Source organism: Epinephelus fuscoguttatus, linkage group LG18, assembly GCF_011397635.1.
Source record: "Epinephelus fuscoguttatus linkage group LG18, E.fuscoguttatus.final_Chr_v1".
NCBI classification, from domain to species: Eukaryota; Metazoa; Chordata; class Actinopteri; order Perciformes; family Serranidae; genus Epinephelus; species Epinephelus fuscoguttatus.
Window position 1 is genome coordinate 23,232,088 of NC_064769.1, and position 22,743 is coordinate 23,254,830.

The window sequence follows — 22,743 nt, forward strand, 5'->3', positions numbered from 1 at the left end:
ATCGTGGTCGTGGTTTGTAGGACGTGGTTTAAACCACGGCTGCAGTTGGGTACTATTGAGGTGCGAGGAAATTTAAGCAGGTTTGTCCAATAAGTGAAACTTCGAGTGACTGCAATTGTAATGAAGCAACAATGTCTTCAGTTGAGTATTTGAGAGGGTTTGTGGGTTTATGAGAAAACTATTGTCGAGTACGAGAAAGAGATCGACCATCAGCGCATACTGTTGGATATAGTTTGGAATTGTAATGAAGCAACAATGTCTTCAGTTGAGTATTTGAGAGGGTTTGTCAGCGAGAGACTAACTGCTGCTGCTGAAGAAATATTGGGAGTTTTTGAGAAAACTATCGTCGAGTACGAGAAAGAGATCGACCGTCAGCGCAGACTGTTGGATATAGCTTGGAAACTGGAAGTAAGGTTATACAGAACAGGTGAGTAGCACTTTATTATTTTAATACCACAAAAGAGAAGACTAATATTTATAAAACCAGCTCGCATGTGAGCATTTTCTTGTTTGCCATCAGAGTAGTATGTGTTCCTTTTGTTGTGTGTCCCTCCAGAGCTCCCACAGCAAGATGTGTGTAAGGAGGAGGAGGTTGTCGCTGAGCAGCAGCTCTGTATTGAGGAGAGGAAGTCCAGTGTGGACCAAGAGGAGCCAGAGCCTCCACAGATTAAAGAGGAAGAGGAGGAAGTGTGCAGCAGTCAGGAGGGAGAGCAGCTTGAAGTGAAGCAGGAGACTGAGACCTTTCTAGTGACTCGTAGTGATGAGGAAAGTGAGCAGCAGCTCCTCTGTCACAGCTCTCATGGAGCTGAGAGTGAAGATGAGGAAGGAGACGAGCAAGGAGACTCAACATCAAGAGGAGAAGCAGAGCCAGAAGAACAGAATAGATGTCACAAGCACAGAAGTCACACTAAGCGTGTAGACAACCCCAACTTATCAGAGATCTTATCCAGTCTTATCTTAGCTAAGCTTATCTCAGCTTATCGCTTATCATATCTTAGCTTAGCTTAGCTTAGCTTAGCTTGTCTCCTGTCTTATCCTATCTTATATTGTCTTAAATCATCTTATATTATCCAGTCTTAAGTTAGTGTAGCTTAGGTTAGCTTGTCTTATCCAATCTTATCTTATCTTATCTTATCTTATCTTATCGTAGCGAAACTAAGCTTAGCTTATCTCTAATGTTATTTTATCATATCTTATCAAATCTTATTTTATCTCTTATCCAATCTTATCTTATCTTATCTTATCTTATTTTATCTTATCTTATCTTATCTTATCTTAGCAACACAGTTGACGTCACAAGCACAGAAGTCACACTAACTGTGTAGACAACCCTAACTTATCAGAGATTGATCATAATACTCACACAGGTAAAACGCCTTTAAAATGTGATACTTGTTGGGAAAGCTTTCAAGTGTGAGTCTCGTTTTAATGCACACCCGAGAGTCCATACAGGAGAGAAGCCGTATTGCTGTAACATCTGTGGGAAAACATTCAGTCATATGTCAACTCTGAACGCTCATAAAAGAATCCACACAGGTGAGAAGCCGTATTGTTGCAACACATGTGGAAAAGTTTACCGATATAGAAGCCACTTGACTGGCCACATGAAAATCCACACAGGAGAGAAGCCATATTCTTGCAGCACATGTGGGAAAGGATTCTCTCGGGCAACAGATTTGAAAGCTCACACAAGAATCTACACAGGTGAGAGACCATATTCTTGCAAAACATGTGGAAAAGATTTTGGACAGAGCAGTACCTTGTTAGACCACATTGGAAGAGCCCACATGAGACGCCGTACCTTTGCAAGATCTGCAGGAAAAGATACTTTGATGGGTCCCATTTAACAAAGCACATGAAATCACATACAAGCAAGTAGCCTTGTATTTCAGAAAACATATAGGAGACAATTCAGTTCTCATGGCTCATGGTTTAAATTCACAGGAACTCAGAGAAGTGAGGAGCCACAGAATAATAGCATGTTGAAAAACACACTTGAAAAACCTCCTAACACCACTTGCCAACTCGGGTGCTGTCTTTTTTTGTGTGTGTGATCTTTATTTTGATATTTTTTTGGTATTTTGTAAATACATCAACGCCACAGCTGACTACAAACTAAACTGTAGATGATGTACTCCATGGTGCTGTCAACAGATCAGCTTATACAGTAATAATGAAAAGTGAATGAATATTAATGATCTGTGCCCAAAGACATGTGTTCTCTTTTTTTAACTCATCTATGTATCCAAACACTAAAGCTTTGCGTTGTGATGATTTAACAATAATAAACCCTCTAGAGGTGTTGGTTCACTTACGTTTTCATCCTGCCTACCAGTTCTTTTTTTGTCTGCAGCATTTCTCTGAGCTGTGTATTGTCATGTATTATGGTTGGTAATGTTGGTAACTCTATTTGCATAAAACCCCTAATTTGCAAATGGGTGTCAAAAACTGCTCAAAATTAAGACACTCCATAACAAGTGTTTCACACATTGTCATGAGCACAGTACTGGAGTTAAATGAAATTTCCACCTTTGAGGTTTTGATGAGGACCTTAAATTCAGTCAGGGGGGCAAATGACAACCCAACACAACAGCTCCTATGCTTAGTTTAACTACAGCAGGAAGCCTCTGCTCTGTTACTTTTGCCTATATTATCTCAGCTTAGACAAGCTTAGCATATTTCTTATCCAATCTTATCTCATCTCATCTCATCTCATCCTAGCTTAGCTTGGCGTAGCTTAGCTCAGCTTGTATCTTATCTTGTCCTATCTTATATTATCTTAAATTATTTTATCCAATTTTATTTTAGCTAAGCTGATCTCAGCTCATCTCTTATCTCAGCTTGGCTTAGCTTGTCTCTTATCGTATCGCATTTTATATTGTCTTAAATTATCTTGTATTATCCAGTCCTAGCTTGGCTTTCCTTAGCATACCTTATCTCTTATCCAATCTTATCGTATTTTATCTTGTCCAGTCTTACCTTAGTTAAACTAAGCTTAGCTTATCTCTAATGTTATGTTATGTTATGTTATGTTATCTTATCTTATCTTATCCAATCTTAGCTTATCTTATCTTATCTCTTGTCTTATCTTATCTTAAATTATCCAATATTATCTTGTCTTAGCTCAGTTTATCTCTTATTTTATCCAATCTTATATCAATTTAACTTAGCTTAGCTTAGTTTAGCTTACATCTCATCTCATCTCATTTCATCTCATCTCATCTCATCCAATGTTATATTACCCAATTTTATGTCTTATCTTAAAACCCAAAGTTTTTGAAATGATTGTTGCTAATTCCTTTCAGAGAGTCTGAACAGAAGGACAAGACCAGAAAATATGGACATGGTCAACCATGATTTCTCCACATTCCTTCCAGCAGCATAGCTGGGTGACACTTTGTTTAAACATCTGTTTGGGCGTGATGAAAAAGTGAATCAGGTTTTTCCAGCACAGCGTCTCCAGGTCTGAGAGTTAGAAAAGCTTTGTATGTTGATGATTTCAATTAACAAACCCTCTAGTGTCGGATCAATAATGTTTTCATCTTACAGTGAGTCCTTTTCCCTCCTTTTTAAAATGTTATTTATTTCTTCATTCATGTTTGCAACAGCTGCATTTCTCTTAATTGTTTATTGTATTGGCTGGTCATGTTGATGAGTTTATTGTCATGAAACTTGTATGTAAATGTCATAATTTGAGGGTGGGTGTCAAAAAGTGCTCAAAGTTGAGACACCTTGACTACTTTGTGTATTTTACATGTTCAGGATCTGATGGGGACATAAAATTAACTGGCTACAGCATAGACATATATACATAGACGCCGCATCGAGTGTCTGAGCGCGTCCTCGTCGGCCGCCATCTTGGATGGGTTTCGCTTCACCTCCACAGTGCATTCACTTCTGTTGAGGAAGGATCTGTATGCACAAGTAAAATAGAATAACTCACTGAATTTTCAACTGATTTTCACGAGGTTTGGTTTGTTACAAACGGCACACATGTAGTTATGATACAGGATGCTTTCGTACATTAAAAATGCGGGATTTCATGCTGTAATACTTTCTGCAGATAGCAACAGCATGTTATTTAGGTCATAACACAGTTCTTTTATTCACCTCAACCCCAGAGTGTGATGGATAGATATAGATATACACACAAACACACATATACATATATATATATATATATATATATATATATAGGCTATACTGTATATACTGTATAAACACAATATACACAATACAAAACATAGTATAGCATATTAATAATATAGCATATTAATAAATGTATTAATATATTTTAATAAAGAAAAAGCTTGATTGTTGATTGAGTTTATTTCTCACACACACTCACTCTCTTTTATACCCACAGCCATCAGACTTAATAATTCTTTGTTAAATAGATGATCTTACAGACTTTTTTGAAAATTCCTTTGGGGATTAATAAAGTTCTTCTTATTCTTATTACACTGACTGCTGTGATCCCTCAAAAGTAGTAAAAAAAAAACATTTTCAATATTTACATAAACACTGAAATTAATTTTGGTATTGGTATTATAACTATGAACATAGGACTGTGGTCAAGATAATTTGAAAAAAGATACAGAAGGATGAGCAGCAGGGGATACTGGCAGCACAGCTGGTGGAAAAGTGAATATGTGCACAAAGGTGTGCTATACATAATGTGCTATACTATGTTTTGTATTGTGTATATTGTGTTTATACAGTATATAAATACTGCATATATATATATATATATACAGTACAGGCCAAAAGTTTGGACACACCTTCTCATTCAATGCGTTTTCTTTATTTTCATGACTATTTACATTGTAGATTCTCACTGAAGGCATCAAAACTACGAATGAACACATGTGGAGTTATGTACTTAACAAAAAAAGGTGAAATAACTGAAAACATGTTTTACTTACTGCTTTGCACACTCTTGGCATTCTCTCCATGAGCTTCAAGAGGTAGTCACCTGAAATGGTTTTCCAACAGTCTTGAAGGAGTTCCCAGAGGTGTTTAGCACTTGTTGGCCCCTTTGCCTTCACTCTGCGGTCCAGCTCACCCCAAACCATCTCGATTGGGTTCAGGTCCGGTGACTGTGGAGGCCAGGTCATCTGCCGCAGCACTCCATCACTCTCCTTCTTGGTCAAATAGCCCTTACACAGCCTGGAGGTGTGTTTGGGGTCATTGTCCTGTTGAAAAATAAAAGATCGTCCAACTAAACGCAAACCGGATGGGATGGCATGTCGCTGCAGGATGCTGTGGTAGCCATGCTGGTTCAGTGTGCCTTCAATTTTGAATAAATCCCCAACAGTGTCACCAGCAAAACACCCCCACACCATCACACCTCCTCTTCCATGCTTCACAGTGGGAACCAGGCATGTGGAATCCATCCGTTCACCTTTTCTGCGTCTCACAAAGACACGGCGGTTGGAACCAAAGATCTCAAATTTGGACTCATCAGACCAAAGCACAGATTTCCACTGGTCTAATGTCCATTCCTTGTGTTTCTTGGCCCAAACAAATCTCTTCTGCTTGTTGCCTCTCCTTAGCAGTGGTTTCCTAGCAGCTATTTGACCATGAAGGCCTGATTGGCGCAGTCTCCTCTTAACAGTTGTTCTAGAGATGGGTCTGCTGCTAGAACTGTGTGTGGCATTCATCTGGTCTCTGATCTGAGCTGCTGTTAACTTGCGATTTCTGAGGCTGGTGACTCGGATGAACTTATCCTCAGAAGCAGAGGTGACTCTTGGTCTTCCTTTCCTGGGTCGGTCCTCATGTGTGCCAGTTTCGTTGTAGCGCTTGATGGTTTTTGCGACTCCACTTGGGGACACATTTAAAGTTTTTGCAATTTTCCGGACTGACTGACCTTCATTTCTTAAAGTAATGATGGCCACTTGTTTTTCTTTAGTTAGCTGATTGGTTCTTGCCATAATATGAATTTTAACAGTTGTCCAATAGGGCTGTCGGCTGTGTATTAACCTGACTTCTGCACAACACAACTGATGGCCCCAACCCCATTGACAAAGCAAGAAATTCCACTAATTAACCCTGATAAGGCACACCTGTGAAGTGGAAACCATTTCAGGTGACTACCTCTTGAAGCTCATGGAGAGAATGCCAAGAGTGTGCAAAGCAGTAATCAGAGCAAAGGGTGGCTATTTTGAAGAAACTAGAATATAAAACATGTTTTCAGTTATTTCACCTTTTTTTGTTAAGTACATAACTCCACATGTGTTCATTCATAGTTTTGATGCCTTCAGTGAGAATCTACAATGTAAATAGTCATGAAAATAAAGAAAACGCATTGAATGAGAAGGTGTGTCCAAACTTTTGGCCTGTACTGTATATATATATATATATATATATATATATATATGTATATACACACATACATATATACACATACATATACATATATACACTGTGGAGGCGAAGCGAGTCCCATCCAAGATGGCGGCCGGCGAGGACGTCGGCTCTGATAGGCAGCGGCAGTCAATGCGGCGTCTATGTATATATGTCTATGGGCGACAGTTCCTCTGCTGAGTTCAACAAATTATATTCGGACAACTCGTCTCTGCACTGATGCTGGTTTCGTTTTAAACAATTAAAGGGGGAACAGAAAAAAACAATATACGCCCCACAGTCGGAACTTATCAGTGCCACATCCGGCGGAAGTAAACAATTTAAACGCAGCGGTCGCGAGGGAATTTAAGCAGGTTTGTCCATAAGGAAAAGTTGGAGTGACTGTAATTGTGATGAAGCAACAATGTCTTCAGTTGAGTATTTGAGAGGGTTTGTCAGCGAGAGACTAACTGCTGCTGCTGAAGAAATATTGGGAGTTTTTGAGAAAACTATCGTCGAGTACGAGAAAGAGATCGACCGTCAGCGCATACTGTTGGATATAGTTTGGAAACCGGAAGTAAGGTTATACAGGACAGGTGAGTAGCACTTTATTATTTTAATCCCACAAAAGAGAAGACTAATATTTATAAAACCAGCTCGCATGTGAGCATTTTCTTGTTTTCCATCAGAGTAGTATGTGTTCCTTTTGTTGTGTGTCCCTCCAGAGCTCCCACAGCAAGATGTGTGTAAGGAGGAGGAGGTTGTCGCTGAGCAGCAGCTCTGTATTGAGGAGAGGAGCTCCAGTGTGGACCAAGAGGAGCCAGAGCCTCCACAGATTAAAGAGGAAGAGGAGGAAGTGTGCAGCAGTCAGGAGGGAGAGCAGCTTGAAGTGAAGCAGGAGACTGAGACCTTTCTAGTGACTCCTAGTGATGAGGAAAGTGAGCAGCAGCTCCTCTGTCACAGCTCTCATGGAGCTGAGAGTGAAGATGAGGAAGGAGACGAGCAAGGAGACTCAACATCAAGTGGAGAAGCAGAGCCAGAAGAACAGAATAGACGTAACAAGCGCAGAAGTCACACTAAGCGTGTAGACAACCCCAACTTATCAGAGATTGATCATAATACTCACACAGGTAAAACACCTTTTAAATGTGACACTTGTGGGAAAGCTTTCAAGTTTAAGTGTCATTTTAATGCACACCTGAGAATCCACACAGGAGAGAAGCCGTATTGCTGTAACATCTGTGGGAAAACATTCAGTCATATGTCAACTCTGAACGCTCATAAAAGAATCCACACAGGTGAGAAGCCGTATTGTTGCAACACATGTGGAAAAGTTTACCGATATAGAAGCCACTTGACTGGCCACATGAAAATCCACACAGGAGAGAAACCATATTCTTGCAACACCTGTGGGAAAACATGCTCTCGGAAAAATGATTTGAAAGTTCATGCAAGAATCCACACGGGTGAGAAGCCATATTCTTGCAACACCTGTGGGAAAACATGCTCTCGGAAAAATGATTTGAAAGTTCATGCAAGAATCCACACGGGTGAGAAGCCATATTCTTGTAGCACATGTGGGAAAGGATTTTCTCGGACAACAGATTTGAAAGCTCATGCTCATAGAATCCACACAGGTGAGAAGCCATTTTCTTGCGAGACGTGGAAATAACTTCAGATTCAGTCATCAATTGTTAGTCCACATGAGAATCCACACAGGTAAGAAGCCGTATACTTGCAAGACATGTGGAAAGGATTTCAGACGTAGTTGTCATTTGTTAGTCCACAGAAGAAGAACACACCGGTGAGAAGCCTTAACTTTGCAAGATCTGCAGGAAAAGATACTTTGATGAGTCTCATTTGATAAACCACATGAAATCACATACAGGCAAGTAGCCTTGTATTTCAAAAGTCATATTGGAGATGATTCAGTTCTGGTGGCTCATGGTTAAACCACACAAGAAGTCAAAGAAATGAGGAGCCACAGAATTGCAGCACATTGAAAACATACTTGAAAGACCTCTTGACACCTCATGTCAACTGGAGACCTGTCTTTTTTTGTCTGCTACATTTTGTAATGTATTTTGTAAATGCATCAATGTCACAGCTGACTACAAACTAAACTGTAGATGATGTACTCCATGGTGCTGTCAACAGATCAGCTTATAAAGTAGTAATGAAAAGTGAATGAAACCCAAAGTTTTTGAAATGATTGTTGCTAATTCCTTTTGAGAGTCTGAACAGAAGGACAAGACCAGAAAATATGGACATGGTCAACCATGATTTCTCCACATTCCTTCCAGCAGCATAGCTGGGTGACAGTTTGTTTAAACATCTGTTTGGGTGTGATGAAAAAGTGAATCAGGTTTTTCCAGCACAGCATCTCCAGGTCTGAGAGTTAGAAAAGCTTTGTATGTTGATGATTTCAGTTAACAAACCCTCTAGTGTTGGATCAATAATGTTTTCATCTTACAGTGAGTCCTTTTCCCTCCTTTTTAAAATGTTATTTATTTCTTCATTCATGTTTGCAACAGCTGCATTTCTCTTAATTGTTTATTGTATTGGCTGATTATGTTGATGGATTTATGGTCATGAAACTTGTATGTAAATGTCAAAATTTGAGGGTGGGTGTCTTGACTACTTTGTGTAGTTTACACGTTTGGATTTGATGGGGACAAAAAATTAAGTGGCGACAGTTCCTCTGATGAGTTTAACAAATTATATTCGGACAACTCGTTTCTGCACTGATGCTGGTTTTAAACAATTCTATCAAAGAGCATGGATATGAAGAGGGGAAGCTCAATAGAACGCCCCAGAGCAACAGACTCGCCCATGCGTCCTACCGCCGCCATTCTGGACTGTCAGCAGACTGCAGCAGACCCGCTTGCATACAAAAACAGACGAAGCTGAAGTATATCGCCATTAATTATGCTTACAATGCTACTCACCTCATGATAGCTTGGTCACAGCTGCTTTTTCACGTTTTTGTAAAGCAAAATATAGACTTTAAAAAAAAAAAAAAACAAAGAAAAACGGCCTAGATGGCATCTCTACATATTACATCCACTTATGAGAAGATTAACTTAATTAATCCTTCAAAATCACCCCATATGCTAATCTACCAAAAAATACAAATTAAGAAAAAACAAAACAATATTTTAACGTGAAACACATTAATGGCGACGTCACATAGTTAGGAATAAAGATTTACTTAAAGTTTGTACAGTAAGGGGACAGTAAAAATAATAATGTAGGCCATTTTAATATGATATATTTTAATGCTAAAGCAGTAATCAGTTCAGATATATATGTATATATAACAAAACAAAACTGGTATATTAAATTGATATTAGTTATTTAATCAGTTAATTGCACTACACTGTTTTCTTTTACTTTTTTCCTCCTCTCTCCTTGACATCTTGCATGTTGTCTGGGCGCAACAGTCCAAGCTCAACAGTCCAAAATGGCGGCAGCGCCCCTAGTGGCTGTTGGCAAAAAATCAACGGAGCTTAGCCTCTTGGTATCCATGCTCTTTGATTCAAAACGCCCCACAGTCGGAACTTATCAGTGTAACACCAGCGGAAGTAAACAATCTAAACGCAGCAGTCGCGAGGGAATTTAAGCAGGTTTGTCCATAAGGAAAAGTTGGAGTGACTGTAATTGTGATGAAGCAACAATGTCTTCAGTTGAGTATTTGAGAGGGTTTGTCAGCGAGAGACTAACTGCTGCTGCTGAAGAAATATTGGGAGTTTTTGAGAAAACTATCGTCGAATACGAGAAAGAGATCGACCGTCAGCGCAGACTGTTGGATATAGCTTGGAAACCGGAAGTAAGGTTATACAGGACAGGTGAGTATCACTTTATTATTTTAATCCCACAAAAGAGAAGACTAATATTTATAAAACCAGGTGGCATGTGAGCATTTTCTTGTTTTCCATCAGAGTAGTATGTGTTCCTTTTGTTGTGTGTCCCTCCAGAGCTCCCACAGCAAGATGTGTGTAAGGAGGAGGAGGTTGTCGCTGAGCAGCAGCTCTGTATTGAGGAGAGGAGCTCCAGTGTGGACCAAGAGGAGCCAGAGCCTCCACAGATTAAAGAGGAAGAGGAGGAAGTGTGCAGCAGTCAGGAGGAGAGCAGCTTGAAGTGAAGCAGGAGACTGAGACCTTTCTAGTGACTCGTAGTGATGAGGAAAGTGAGCAGCAGCTCCTCTGTCACAGCTCTCATGGAGCTGAGAGTGAAGATGAGGAAGGAGACGAGCAAGGAGACTCAACATCAAGAGGAGAAACAGAGCCAGAAGAACAGAATAGACGTCACAAGCGCAGAAGTCACACTAAGCGTGTAGACAACCCCAACTTATCAGAGACTGATCATAATACTCACACAGGTAAAACACCTTTTAAATGTGAAACTTGTGGGAAAGCTTTCAAGTTTCAGTCTCGTTTTAATTTACACCTGAGAATCCACACAGGAGAGAAGCCGTATTGTTGTAAGACATGTGGGAAAACATTCAGTCATATGTCAACTCTGAACGTTCATAAAAGAGTCCACACAGGTGAGAAGCCGTATTGTTGCAACACATGTGGAAAAGATTTTCGATATAAGAGTCACTTGATTCGCCACATGAGAACCCACACAGGAGAGAAGCCGTTTCCTTGCAGCACATGTGGGAAAACATTCAGTCTGATGTCAACTCTAAAAGCTCATAAAAGAGTCCACACAGGTGAGAAGCCTTATTGTTGCAAAACATGTGGAAAAGATTTTCGATACACAAGTCACTTGATTTGCCACATGAGAACCCACACAAGAGGGAAGCCATATTCTTGCAGCACCTGTGGGAAAGGATTCTTTCGGACAACATATTTGAGAACTCACATGAGAGTCCACACAGGTGAGAAGCCTTATTCTTGCAAAACCTGTGGAAAATTTTTTAAACAGAGTGGAAACTTGTCTGACCACATGAGAAGAGTCCACACAGGAAAAAAGCGTTCGCTTGCAGGATCTGCAGGAAAAGATACTTTGAGGGCTCTCGTTTGACACGGCATATGAGACTGCATTCAAGCAAGTAACCTTGTATTTCAAAAAATGATATAGGAGACAATTCAGTTCTGGTGGCTCATGGTTAAAACACACAAGAACTCAGAGGTAAGGAGCCACAGAATTGCAGCATGTTGAAAAACATACTTGAAAAACCTCCTAACACCTCTTGCGAACTAGTCTTCTCAATTTTTGTCTGCTATTTTTGATTTGATTTTGTACCTGCACCCACGTAGATAATTTTTGTTGTTAGGGTTTAAGAGCTGACCACAAACTAAACTGTAGATGATGTACTCCATGGTGCTGTCAACAGATCAGTTTATAAAGTAGTAATGAAAAGTGAATGAATATTAATGATCTATGTCCAGAGGGACATGTGTAAACATTTTTTTAATCTAATGTATGCACTCTATTGATAAAGCTTTGAATGATGATGATTTCATTTCATAAACTGGGGGTGTGCATCACTCATTTTGTCATCCTGCCATCAAGTCTTTTTTTTCCAGCATCTTTCTTATTTGTGAAAAATTAAGGGAACACCTAAATGGCACACCAGATGTTGATGAAGCAGTTATTCAAGTTGAAAATCCTGACTGATGTACATTGTATAATTTGCTGAGAACAAAATGATGTAGCAACGGTCAGTAGAAACCAAAATCATCAGTCACTCTGATCTCTGGTGAATGCCAATCAAGCTGCCCAGTGCTGGGCTGTGAGCACAGGTCCCTCTAAAGGATGTCGGGCCCTCAAGCCACCCTCATGGAGGCTGTTTCTGACAGTTTGGTCAGAAACATGCACACCAGTAGCCTGCTGGAGGTCATTTTGTAGGGCTCTGGCAGTGCTCCTCCTGTTCCTCCTTGCACAGAGTAGCAGATACTGGTCCTGCTGCTGGGTTGATGCCCTTCTACGGCCCTGTCGAGCTCTCCTTGTCTCCTTATTTCCTCCGTGCTCTTAAGACTGTGCTGGGAGACACAAAACTCCTTGCAACCACACATATGGATGTGCCATCCTGGAGATGCTGGACTACCTGTGCAACCTGATTGGGCTGCAGGTACCACCTCATGCTACCAGTAGTGACAAGGACATGAGGAGAATGCAAACTAGAGAAGAATCAGTCAGGAAGGATAAGGAGAGAGCAACTGTCTGTGGACACCACATATGAAACCTTACTTTTTTGGGAGTTGTCTTGCTTTTGCCTCTCCATTGCACCTGTTGTCACTTTGATTTGCACCAAAGCAGCTGAAACTGATTCACGATCACTTGTGCTTCCTAAATGGACAGATTGATATCCCTGAAATTTATCTGATTTGCTGTTATACTGTGATGACTAAATGTGTCCTTATTGTTTTTAGCTGTGTATATTGTCATCCATTGTGTTGTTAAGGTTGATAAGTTTATTTGCACAGTACTTTCATGCAAAAATCACGATTTGCAAATGGGTGTCAAAAATCTACTCATAGGTGAAACACTCCATTGCAAATATTTTACAAGTAATTTCAACCCTGACGCTGGGGTTAAACAATTGTTCAGTAAAAATGCCGACAGTTGAGGGCGGAACGAAAAATACACGACTGTCGAAACTTGAGAGTGTAACACCCGGCGGAAGTAAGCAAAATAATTTCAACGGTCCCGTTTTCTGTATTGTTTCATTGACTTAGTTCAAGCAGGTTTGTTTGTCCTTAGGACAACTTGTTCTGCACTGATGCTGGTTTGATTTTAAACAATTAAAGAGGGAACACAAAAAAAACCCAAAAAAAAAACCAAAAACATGCGCCTCACAGTCGGAACTTATCAGTGCCACATCCGGCGGAAGTAAACAATTTAAACGCAGCAGTCGCGAGGGAATTTAAGCAGGTTTGTCCGCAAGGAAAAGTTGGAGTGACTGTAATTGTGATGAAGCAACAATGTCTTCAGTTGAGTATTTGAGAGGGTTTGTCAGCGAGAGACTAACTGCTGCTGCTGAAGAAATATTGGGAGTTTTTGAGAAAACTATCGTCGAGTACGAGAAAGAGATCGACCGTCAGCGCAGACTGTTGGATATAGCTTGGAACCCGGAAGTTAATTTACACAGGATACGTGAGTAGCACTTTATTATTTTAATCCCACAAAAGAGAAGACTAATATTTATAAAACCAGGTGGCATGTGAGCATTTTCTTGTTTTCCATCAGAGTAGTATGTGTTCCTTTTGTTGTGTGTCCCTCAAGAGCTCCCACAGCAAGATGTGTGTAAGGAGGAGGAGGTTGTCGCTGAGCAGCAGCTCTGTATTGAGGAGAGGAAGTCCAGTGTGGACCAAGAGGAGCCAGAGCCTCCACAGATTAAAGAGGAAGAGGAGGAAGTGTGCAGCAGTCAGGAGGGAGAGCAGCTTGACGTGAAGCAGGAGACTGAGACCTTTCTAGTGACTCGTAGTGATGAGGAAAGTGAGCAGCAGCTCCTCTGTCACAGCTCTCATGGAGCTGAGAGTGAAGATGAGGAAGGAGACGAGCAAGGAGACTCAACATCAAGTGGAGAAGCAGAGCCAGAAGAACAGAATAGACGTCACAAGCGCAGAAGTCACACTAAGCGTGTAGACAACCCCAACTTATCAGAGATTGATCATAATACTCACACAGGTAAAACACCTTTTAAATGTGACACTTGTGGGAAAGCTTTCAAGTTTAAGTCTCGTTTTGATAGACACCTGAGAATCCACACAGGAGAGAAGCCGTATTGTTGTAACACGTGTGGGAAAACATTCAATCGAATGTCAACTCTGAACGTTCATAAAAGAGTGCACACAGGTGAGAAGCCGTATTGTTGCAACACATGTGGAAAAGATTTCCGATGTAAGAGTCACTTGATTCGCCACATGAGAATCCACACAGGAGAGAAGCCGTTTGAATGTGAGATATGCGGGAAAGATTTCACACAAAGAGCTCTCTTGAAAGAACACCTGACATTCCACACAGGTGAGAAGCCATATTCTTGCATCACATGTGGGAAAGGATTCTCTCGGACAACACATTTGAAAATTCACGCAAGAATCCACACAGGTGAGAAGCCGTATTCCTGCAAGACCTGTGGAAAACATTTTCGACATAATAATGCCTTGTTAGTCCACATGAGAGTCCACACAGCTGAGAGACCGCATTCTTGCAAAACCTGTGGAAAAGATTTTCGACGGAGCAGTACCTTGTTAGTCCACATTGGAAGAGCCCACACCGGTGAGAAGCCGTACCTTTGCAACATCTGCGGGAAAAGATACTTTAATGGGTCCCATTTAACAAGGCACATGAAATCACATACAGGCAAGTAGCCTTGTATTTCAGAAAACATATCGGAGACAATTCAGTTCTCATGGCTCATGGTTTAAATTCACAGGAGCTCAGAGAAATGAGGAGCCATAGAATAATAGCATGTTGAAAAACACACTTAAAAAAAACTCCCAACACATCTTGCCAACTTGGGTGTTGTCTTTTTTTTGATATTTTTTTTGGTGTTTTGTAAATGCATCAACACCACAGCTGACTACAAACTAAACTGTAGATGATGTACTCCATGGTGCTGTCAACAGATCAGCTTATAAAGTAGTAATGAAAGTGAATGAATATTAATGATCTGTGCCCAAAGACATGTGTTCTCTTTTTTTAACTCATCTATGTATCCAAACACTAAAGCTTTGTACTGTGATGATTTAACAATAATAAACCCTCTAGAGGTGTTGGATCACTTACGTTTTCATCCTGCCTACCAGTTCTTTTTTTGTCTGCAGCATTTCTCTGAGCTGTGTATTGTCATGTATTATGGTTGGTGATGTTGGTAACTCTATTTGCATAAAACCCCTAATTTGCAAATGGTTGTCAAAAGCTGCTCAAAATTAAGACACTCCATAACAAGTGTTTCACACATTGTCATGAGCACAGTACTGGAGTTAAATCAAACTTCCACCTTTGAGGTTTTGATGAGGACCTTAAATTCAGTCAGGGGGGTAAATGACAACCCAACACAACAGCTCCTATGCTTCCAAAATGTCTGTAGGGGAGCGCTTCCAGGGCTCAAATTGTTTGCTTGAGGTGCTCTTTATGTGGGACAATCATATATAGCAAAAGCTATGTACTTTATGGACACTTTATGGACACCACAGCTATCTGCTGTTTTGCACATACAATCACTTGCACTAGATGTGCTCCCTTTATCCACTGCTCATTTTCATTCACTGCTGCTCATTATTATTCACTTCTCATTATTATTATTGTTGTTATCGCCGTTTATTGTAATTTTGTACTTATTTTGCATGCCTAGTTTTTTAAGTTTTATGTTTTTAAGTTTAAATTTGAAATCTTTAATCTGACTCTTTCCACTTGACTGCTGTAACACTGGAATTTCTCAATAATGAGATCAATAAAGGTGTATCTCATCTCATCTCATCTCATCTTGTCTCATCTCATATCTCAGGAAACTCCAAGGCACTCTCTTTGGAAAAATTAAAAAGCCTCTATTGTTATGGCTTGGTCATCTTAAACCTTTCAAAATTACGACACGTTTTGGCATACAAGCCTTCGTCAGGGAGTCAAACAGTTTTCAAACTGGAAAAGACTTCCTTAAAAGCTTTCAAACCAGCTATCAGAAGCCTCCACTTGACAGAAGCAGGTTTAGTGTTGTAGTACTATACAAAGACCACTAGATGTCCTCAATAGAACAGAATTTTCATGACTACATACAAAGGTTACATACGATGCATGCATCACTACAACAATTATGGTTTACAGGTCGACAAAAAAACAACAAACCAAACACCACAGAAAAAACACAGTTAATCAAAGGAAGACACTAAAATCAAGTTCTTCGTTCAGGCCTGGGTATCTAGTAGCCTGCAGTTTGTCAATCCAGAAACATTCTCTCTGGTTTAGTTGTTTTTGCCCGTCTCCTTTCCTTAGTGACAGTGGTATATGGTCAATCCCACAGGCCTGTAAGGTGGATGGGTCACTATTATGCTGCTCCATGTAGTGCCTCGCCATAGGATAGTTAGACATGGAGCAGAACCAGACACAAGTTGTGATCAACATCTCTGGCGAATACTGCATTAAATGCATTTGCTATAAAGGTGAACTATGACATTGAAATTTTATTCAAGTATAAAAGAGCACCCAGGCAAAGTAATCTGCCTCTCACTGAAAAGAAGGCTTTGGAAACACAATCCAAAGACAGTGATCTAGTAATTAAAAATTCAGTTAAAGGTGGTGCTATAGTAATTTGGGGAAAGGACATGTATGTAAAAGAGGCTTTCCGTCAGTTAAACAACACAGAGTTTTATCAACCACTGACATTTAACCCTAGTGAGTCTCTTAAAGAGGAACTGAGACAACTACTACATGTGGCCAAAGACAACGACTGGATCTCTGAATCTGAACTTGTTTTTTTGTGGAATGAAAACCCAAGAGTGGCATCATTCTTCATGCTACCCAAGATCCATAAGTGTGTTGAGAACCCTTCAGGGAGACCTGTGATCTCTGGAAATGACAGTCTCACTGAACCAGTCTCTAAGTACATTGACTGTTTTATCAAACCTCTTTTGCCTTCACTTCCGGCATTTGTCCAAGACACCACAGATGTTCTGAATAAGATCACGAGTAAGAGACCTGAGTCGGAAATGCCACCCACTGATTTCTTACTGTCATTAACTGAATGGACATTGAATAATAATGTCTTCATCTTCCAGGATAAGACTTTCAAACAGATAAAAGGTTGTCCCATGGGGGCCTGCTACAGCCCATCATATGCAGGTCTGTTTCTGGGAAAGTGGGAAGAAGACGTTGTCTTGAATCAGGAAAAGAATGCGTACTTCAAATGCATTGTCTGGTGGGGACGTTTAATTGATGATGTTTGTTTGTTTTGGTCTGGGTCAGAGGCAGAGTTGAAAGATTTCCATGCTTTTTTGAATAGCATTCTTCCCAACATTAAACTGTCTGTGGAATATAGTAAAGATTGTATTAATTTTCTTGACCTGACTATCTTTAAAGACAATCATGGTGCCCTACGCACTTCAGTATTTAGAAAACCTACTGACAGGAACACCATTCTGCATGCTAAAAGCTTCCACCCTGAGTGGCTGAAGGAAAATGTTCCTTATGGGCAATTCCAGAGAGTCAGGAGAATTTGTGACCAAGATAATGCTTTTGAGTGTAAAGCACAAGAGATGATGTCACATTTTAAGGAACGGGGTTACGAAAGCACAACTCTCCAGAAAGCATCCACCAGGGCCAAACATGTAGACAGGGCATCACTTCTACAAAGAAATCCACCTAAGCCAACAAAAGACAGACCCATTTTTGTCACTACATATAGTACAGAGGCAGAACAAATTAAGACAATGATAAGAAAAAATTGGGGTATTATTGAAAGTGATGATGTGCTTGGCCAGATGTTTCCTGGGTCACCTCTGGTCACCTTCAGGAGATGTCCTACGATTCGAGACAAACTGGTCCAGAGCCATTTGAAACCAGAAGGCCTACAAACGTGGTTGGGATCTAAGCCCAAAGGGTCTTACAAATGTCAACGCTGCAATCATTGTACAAATGTATTACAGACCAAAACCTTTGGTGATGTTGTATCCCAAAAAACAATTTACCATTAAGCATTTTATAAACTGTAAAATTGTATTTGTTATATATATACTGGAATGCCCTGACTGCAAAGTGTTTTATATAGGAAGAACAAAGAGACGTTTGCAGGACAGACTGGCTGAACATAAATTTGCAATCCACACAGGCAACATGAACTATCCTATGGTGAGACACAACATGGGGCAGCATAATAGTGACCCATCCACCATACAGGCATGTGGGATTGACCATATACCACTGTCACTAAGAAGAAGAGACAGGCAAAAAAAACTAAACCAGAGAGAATGTTTCTGGATTGACAAACTGCAGGCTACTAGATACCCAGGCCTGAACGAAGAACTTGATTTTAGTGTCTTCCTTTGATTAACTGTGTTTTTTCTATGGTGTTTGGTTTGTTGTTTTTTGTCGACCTGTAAACCATAATTGTTGTAGTGATGCATGCATTGTATGTAACCTTTGTATGTAGTCATGAAAATTCTGTTCTATTGAGGACATCTAGTGGTCTTTGTATAGTACTACAACACTAAACCTGCTTCTGTCAAGTGGAGGCCTCTGATTGCTGGTTTGAAAGCTTTTAAGGAAGTCTTTTCCAGTTTGAAAACTGTTTGACTCCCTGACGAAGGCTTGTATGCCAAAATGTGTCGTAATTTTGAAAGGTTTAAGACGACCAAGCCATAACAATAAAGGCTTTTTAATTTTTCTAAAGAGAGTGCCTTGGAGTTTCCTGAGTTCAGCTCCTATGCTTAGTTTAACTACAGCAGGAAGCTTCTGTTCTGTTACTGTTGCCTATCTTATCTTAGCTTATCCAATCTTATTTTAGTTTAGCCAAGCGTACTTCAGCTCAGCTTATCTCTCATCCAAATTTATCGTATCTTATCTCATCCTAGTTTATCTTGGCGTAGCTTAGCTCAGCTTGTCTCTTATCTTGTCCTATCTTATATTGTCTGAAATTATCTTATCATATCCAATCTTATCTGAGCTAAGCTTATCTCAGCTAATTTCTTATCTTAGCTTATCTTATCGTATCATATTGTATCGTATCGTATCTTATCGTATTTTATCTTGTCGAGTCTTATCTTAGCTAAACTAAGCTCAGCTTATCTCTAATGTTATCTTATCCAATCTTATCTTAGTTTATCTTATCTCTTGTCTTGTCTTATCTTAAATTATGTTACATTATCTTATCTTAAATGATCCAATCTTATCTTGTCTTAGCTCAGTTTGTCTCTTATTTTATCCAAACTTATCTAAGCTTAAGTTATTTTATCTTATCCAATTTTATATCAATTTAACTTAGCTTAACTTATATCTCATCTCATCCTCTGTTGAGTTCAACAAATTATATTCGGACAACTCGTCTCTGCACTGATGCTGGTTTCGTTTTAAACAATTATAGGGGGAACAAAAAAACAACATACGCCCCACAGTCGGAACTTATCAGTGCAACATCCGGCGGAAGTAAACAACAGAAACGCAGTCGCGAGGGAATTTAAGCAGGTCTGTCCGTGAGGAAAAGTTGGAGTGACTGTAATTGTGATGAAGCAACAATGTCTTCAGTTGAGTATTTGAGAGGGTTTGTCAGCGAGAGACTAACTGCTGCTGCTGAAGAAATATTGGGAGTTTTTGAGAAAACTATCGTCGAATACGAGAAAGAGATCGACCGTCAGCGCAGACTGTTGGATATAGCTTGGAACCCGGAAGTTAACTTACACAGAATAGGTGAGTAGCACTTTATTATTTTAATCCCACAAAATAGAAAACTAATATTTATAAAACCAGGTCGCATGTGAGCATTTTCTTGTTTTCCATCAGAGTAGTATGTGTTCCTTTTGTTGTGTGTCCCTCCAGAGCTCCCACAGCAAGATGTGTGTAAGGAGGAGGAGGTTGTCGCTGAGCAGCAGCTCTGTATTGAGGAGAGGAGCTCCAGTGTGGACCAAGAGGAGCCAGAGCCTCCACAGATTAAAGAGGAAGAGGAGGAAGTGTGCAGCAGTCAGGAGGGAGAGCAGCTTGAAGTGAAGCAGGAGACTGAGACCTTTCTAGTGACTCCTAGTGATGAGGAAAGTGAGCAGCAGCTCCTCTGTCACAGCTCTCATGGAGCTGAGAGTGAAGATGAGGAAGGAGACTCAACATCAAGTGGAGAAGCAGAGCCAGAACAACAGAATAGATGTAACAAGCGCAGAAGTCACACTAAGCGTGTAGACAACCCCAACTTATCAGAGACTGATCATAATACTCACACAGGTAAAACACCTTTTAAATGTGACACTTGTGGGAAAGCTTTCAAGTTTAAGTCTCGTTATATTTCACACCTGAGGGTCCACACAGGAGAGAAGCCCTATTGTTGTAACACGTGTGGGAAAAAATTCAGTCATATGTCAACTCTGAACATTCATGCAAGAATCCACACAGGTGAGAAGCCATTTCCTTGCAACACATGTGGTAAAAACTTCAGATGCAGTTATAAATTGTCAGTCCACATGAGAACCCACACAGGAGAGAAGCCATATTCTTGCAGCACCTGTGGGAAAGGATTCTGTCGGACAACAGATTTGAAAACTCACACAAGAATCCACACAGGTGAGAGGCCGTATTCTTGCAAGACATGTGGAAAAAACTTCAGATGCAGTAATCAATTGTTATTCCACACGAGAACCCACACAGGTGAGAAGCCGTATCCTTGCAAGACCTGTGGGAGAAGATTCACTCTGACAGCAGAGTTGAAAGTTCACGCAAGAATCCACACAGGTGAGAGGCCGTATTCTTGCAAGACATGTGGAAAGGATTTCAGACGCAGTTATGATTTGTCAGTCCACATGAGAGTCCACACAGGTGAGAGACCGTATCCTTGCAAAACCTGTGGAAAACATTTTGGACAGAGCGGTACCTTGTTAGTCCACAGAAGAAGAGCCCACGCCGATGAGATGCCGTAACTTTGCAAGATCTGCGGGAAAAGATACTTTAATGAGTGTCATTTGATAAACCACATGAAATCACATACAGGCAAGTAGCCTTGTATTTCAAAAATCATATAGGAGACGATTCAGTTCTGGTGGCTCATGGTTAAAACACACAAGAAGTCAAAGAAGTGAGGAGCCACAGAATTACAGCACATTGAAAACATACTTGAAAAACCTTGACACCTCATGTCAACTGGAGACCTTTCTTTTTTTGTCTGCTACATTTAATTTGATAATTTTTTTGGTATTTTGTAAATGCATCAATGCCACAGCTGACTACAAGCTAAACTGTAGATGATGTACTCCATGGTGCTGTCAACAGATCAGCTTATACAGTAGTAATGAAAAGTGAATGAATATTAATGATCTGTGCCCAAAGACATGTGTTCTCTTTTTTTAACTCATCTATGTATCCAAACACTAAAGATTTGTACTGTGATGATTTAACAATAATAAACCCTCTAGAGATGTTGGATCACTTACGTTTTCATCCTGCCTACCAGTTCTTTTTTGTCTGCAGCATTTCTCTGAGCTGTGTATTGTCATGTATTATGGTTGGTAATGTTGATAACTGTCAACCCAACACAACAGCTCCTATGGTTAGTTTAAATACAACAGAGGAATATTGCACAAAACCAAGATAAGGAATTAAGCTGGGATATGTTGGTTATCCTGGCTGAACTTAGCCTCAAGTCATTTGCATGAAAGCAGGTCAAATTTAACCCGGTCAAGTTACTATGGCGATTTATTCTCTGCAGCTAGCCTGCTCCAGACCAGGCTAACAACCAGGCTAAGATTAATCCTAGTGATTCATCTGGCAGTTTCACTGTCAATCATGTGACAAATTCATGTGTTTTACAGCATTTCAATGGTTTTTCTAAATATGTTGCATCATTTTTCCACTTAGGTTAAATCAACAAATATAGCCTCTCTTCAACAAAGGATCTTGTATGTTACTTTTTGCTGTGTAGGCTATGTGCATTTTATCTGGCATTGGTAGCACACAGTGTGTGGTTATCTTTTAAATTCCACGCACATTTATGAAAAAGGGAGGACACCACAATGTTTTGTCGTTCAGTTGTTTTATTTCCCAGTCCTCTTTTGTCTGCTTGGAACCTGAAATAGAAAGCAAAAGTAATAACTATTAATACACTGTATTACAGATATGGTTACAGTGTGCACTGAAATACTCACATCACTTTCTAATTTCTGTATTTCTAGGTCCAGTTTCACAAGGGTCCTTCTTTTAATTTCAAGATCAAGCTCCATTTCTTGCATCTTTCTTTTCTCCACTTGAATTTTTACTTCTGCCAGCTCTATCTGTCTCTCGAGATGTTTTCCATATAGAGCTCTGACAGTTTGTGAATTCTGTAAAAGAAATGTCAATTAGCACAGCAGGATCTGTGCATAATGTAGATTTACTTGAGGCGTTACTCACAGTGTTACCAGGCTGCTTCTGAGGCTGTGCAGTGTCTGGGTCCAGTTACACACATAACATTTTCTATTAGCACCATATCACTGACTTCATATCCATTATGGACTAAATAAGCAGGATATTTCCACAAAATTGACATGATACCTCAAGCCTTCTGGCGTCCAGTGACACTGTAACCTCATCTACAGATGTGCATTCTATAGCTGCAGATGTGCCTTCCCCGTGCCATATATGCAAGACAACATGTATTAAGAATTTTGACAGGACATGTCAAGTCTATGCCAAACCCCGTTTTCTGACTGCTGCAATCATACAGACATTCAATATGTCAGCAAACACATATTCCATCACCTCATTTGTCTACACTGAAGTCAC

At 40.1% G+C, this 22,743-nt stretch overlaps 2 protein-coding genes across 6 annotated transcripts; both read left to right on the plus strand.

The window, feature by feature from the left end:
* The first annotated feature begins 244 nt into the window (after positions 1-244).
* On the plus strand, positions 245-21,430 carry LOC125905660 (zinc finger protein 391-like). Of its 5 annotated transcripts, none has more exons than XM_049603795.1 (4): positions 245-427; positions 557-687; positions 13,707-13,986; positions 19,825-21,430. In XM_049603795.1, exons 1-4 carry the CDS (start codon positions 256-258, stop codon positions 20,904-20,906), a joined length of 1,665 nt encoding a protein of 554 aa, XP_049459752.1. In that variant the 5' UTR covers positions 245-255; the 3' UTR covers positions 20,907-21,430. The 5 variants fall into 5 exon arrangements, with proteins under 5 accessions (XP_049459752.1, XP_049459753.1, XP_049459751.1 ...); XM_049603796.1 differs by lacking the exons at positions 245-427; positions 557-687 and adding exons at positions 9,328-10,193; positions 10,323-10,357 and having other exon boundaries at positions 13,614-13,986; positions 19,825-21,428; XM_049603794.1 differs by lacking the exons at positions 245-427; positions 557-687 and adding exons at positions 9,329-10,193; positions 10,323-10,453 and having other exon boundaries at positions 19,825-21,428.
* On the plus strand, positions 6,691-15,166 carry LOC125905665 (zinc finger protein OZF-like). Its single transcript, XM_049603803.1, has 4 exons — positions 6,691-6,941; positions 7,071-7,475; positions 10,727-10,894; positions 14,155-15,166. The coding sequence occupies exons 1-4, from the start codon at positions 6,770-6,772 to the stop codon at positions 14,667-14,669; spliced, it is 1,260 nt and encodes a 419-aa protein (XP_049459760.1). The 5' UTR covers positions 6,691-6,769; the 3' UTR covers positions 14,670-15,166.
* Positions 21,431-22,743: the final 1,313 nt, after the last annotated feature.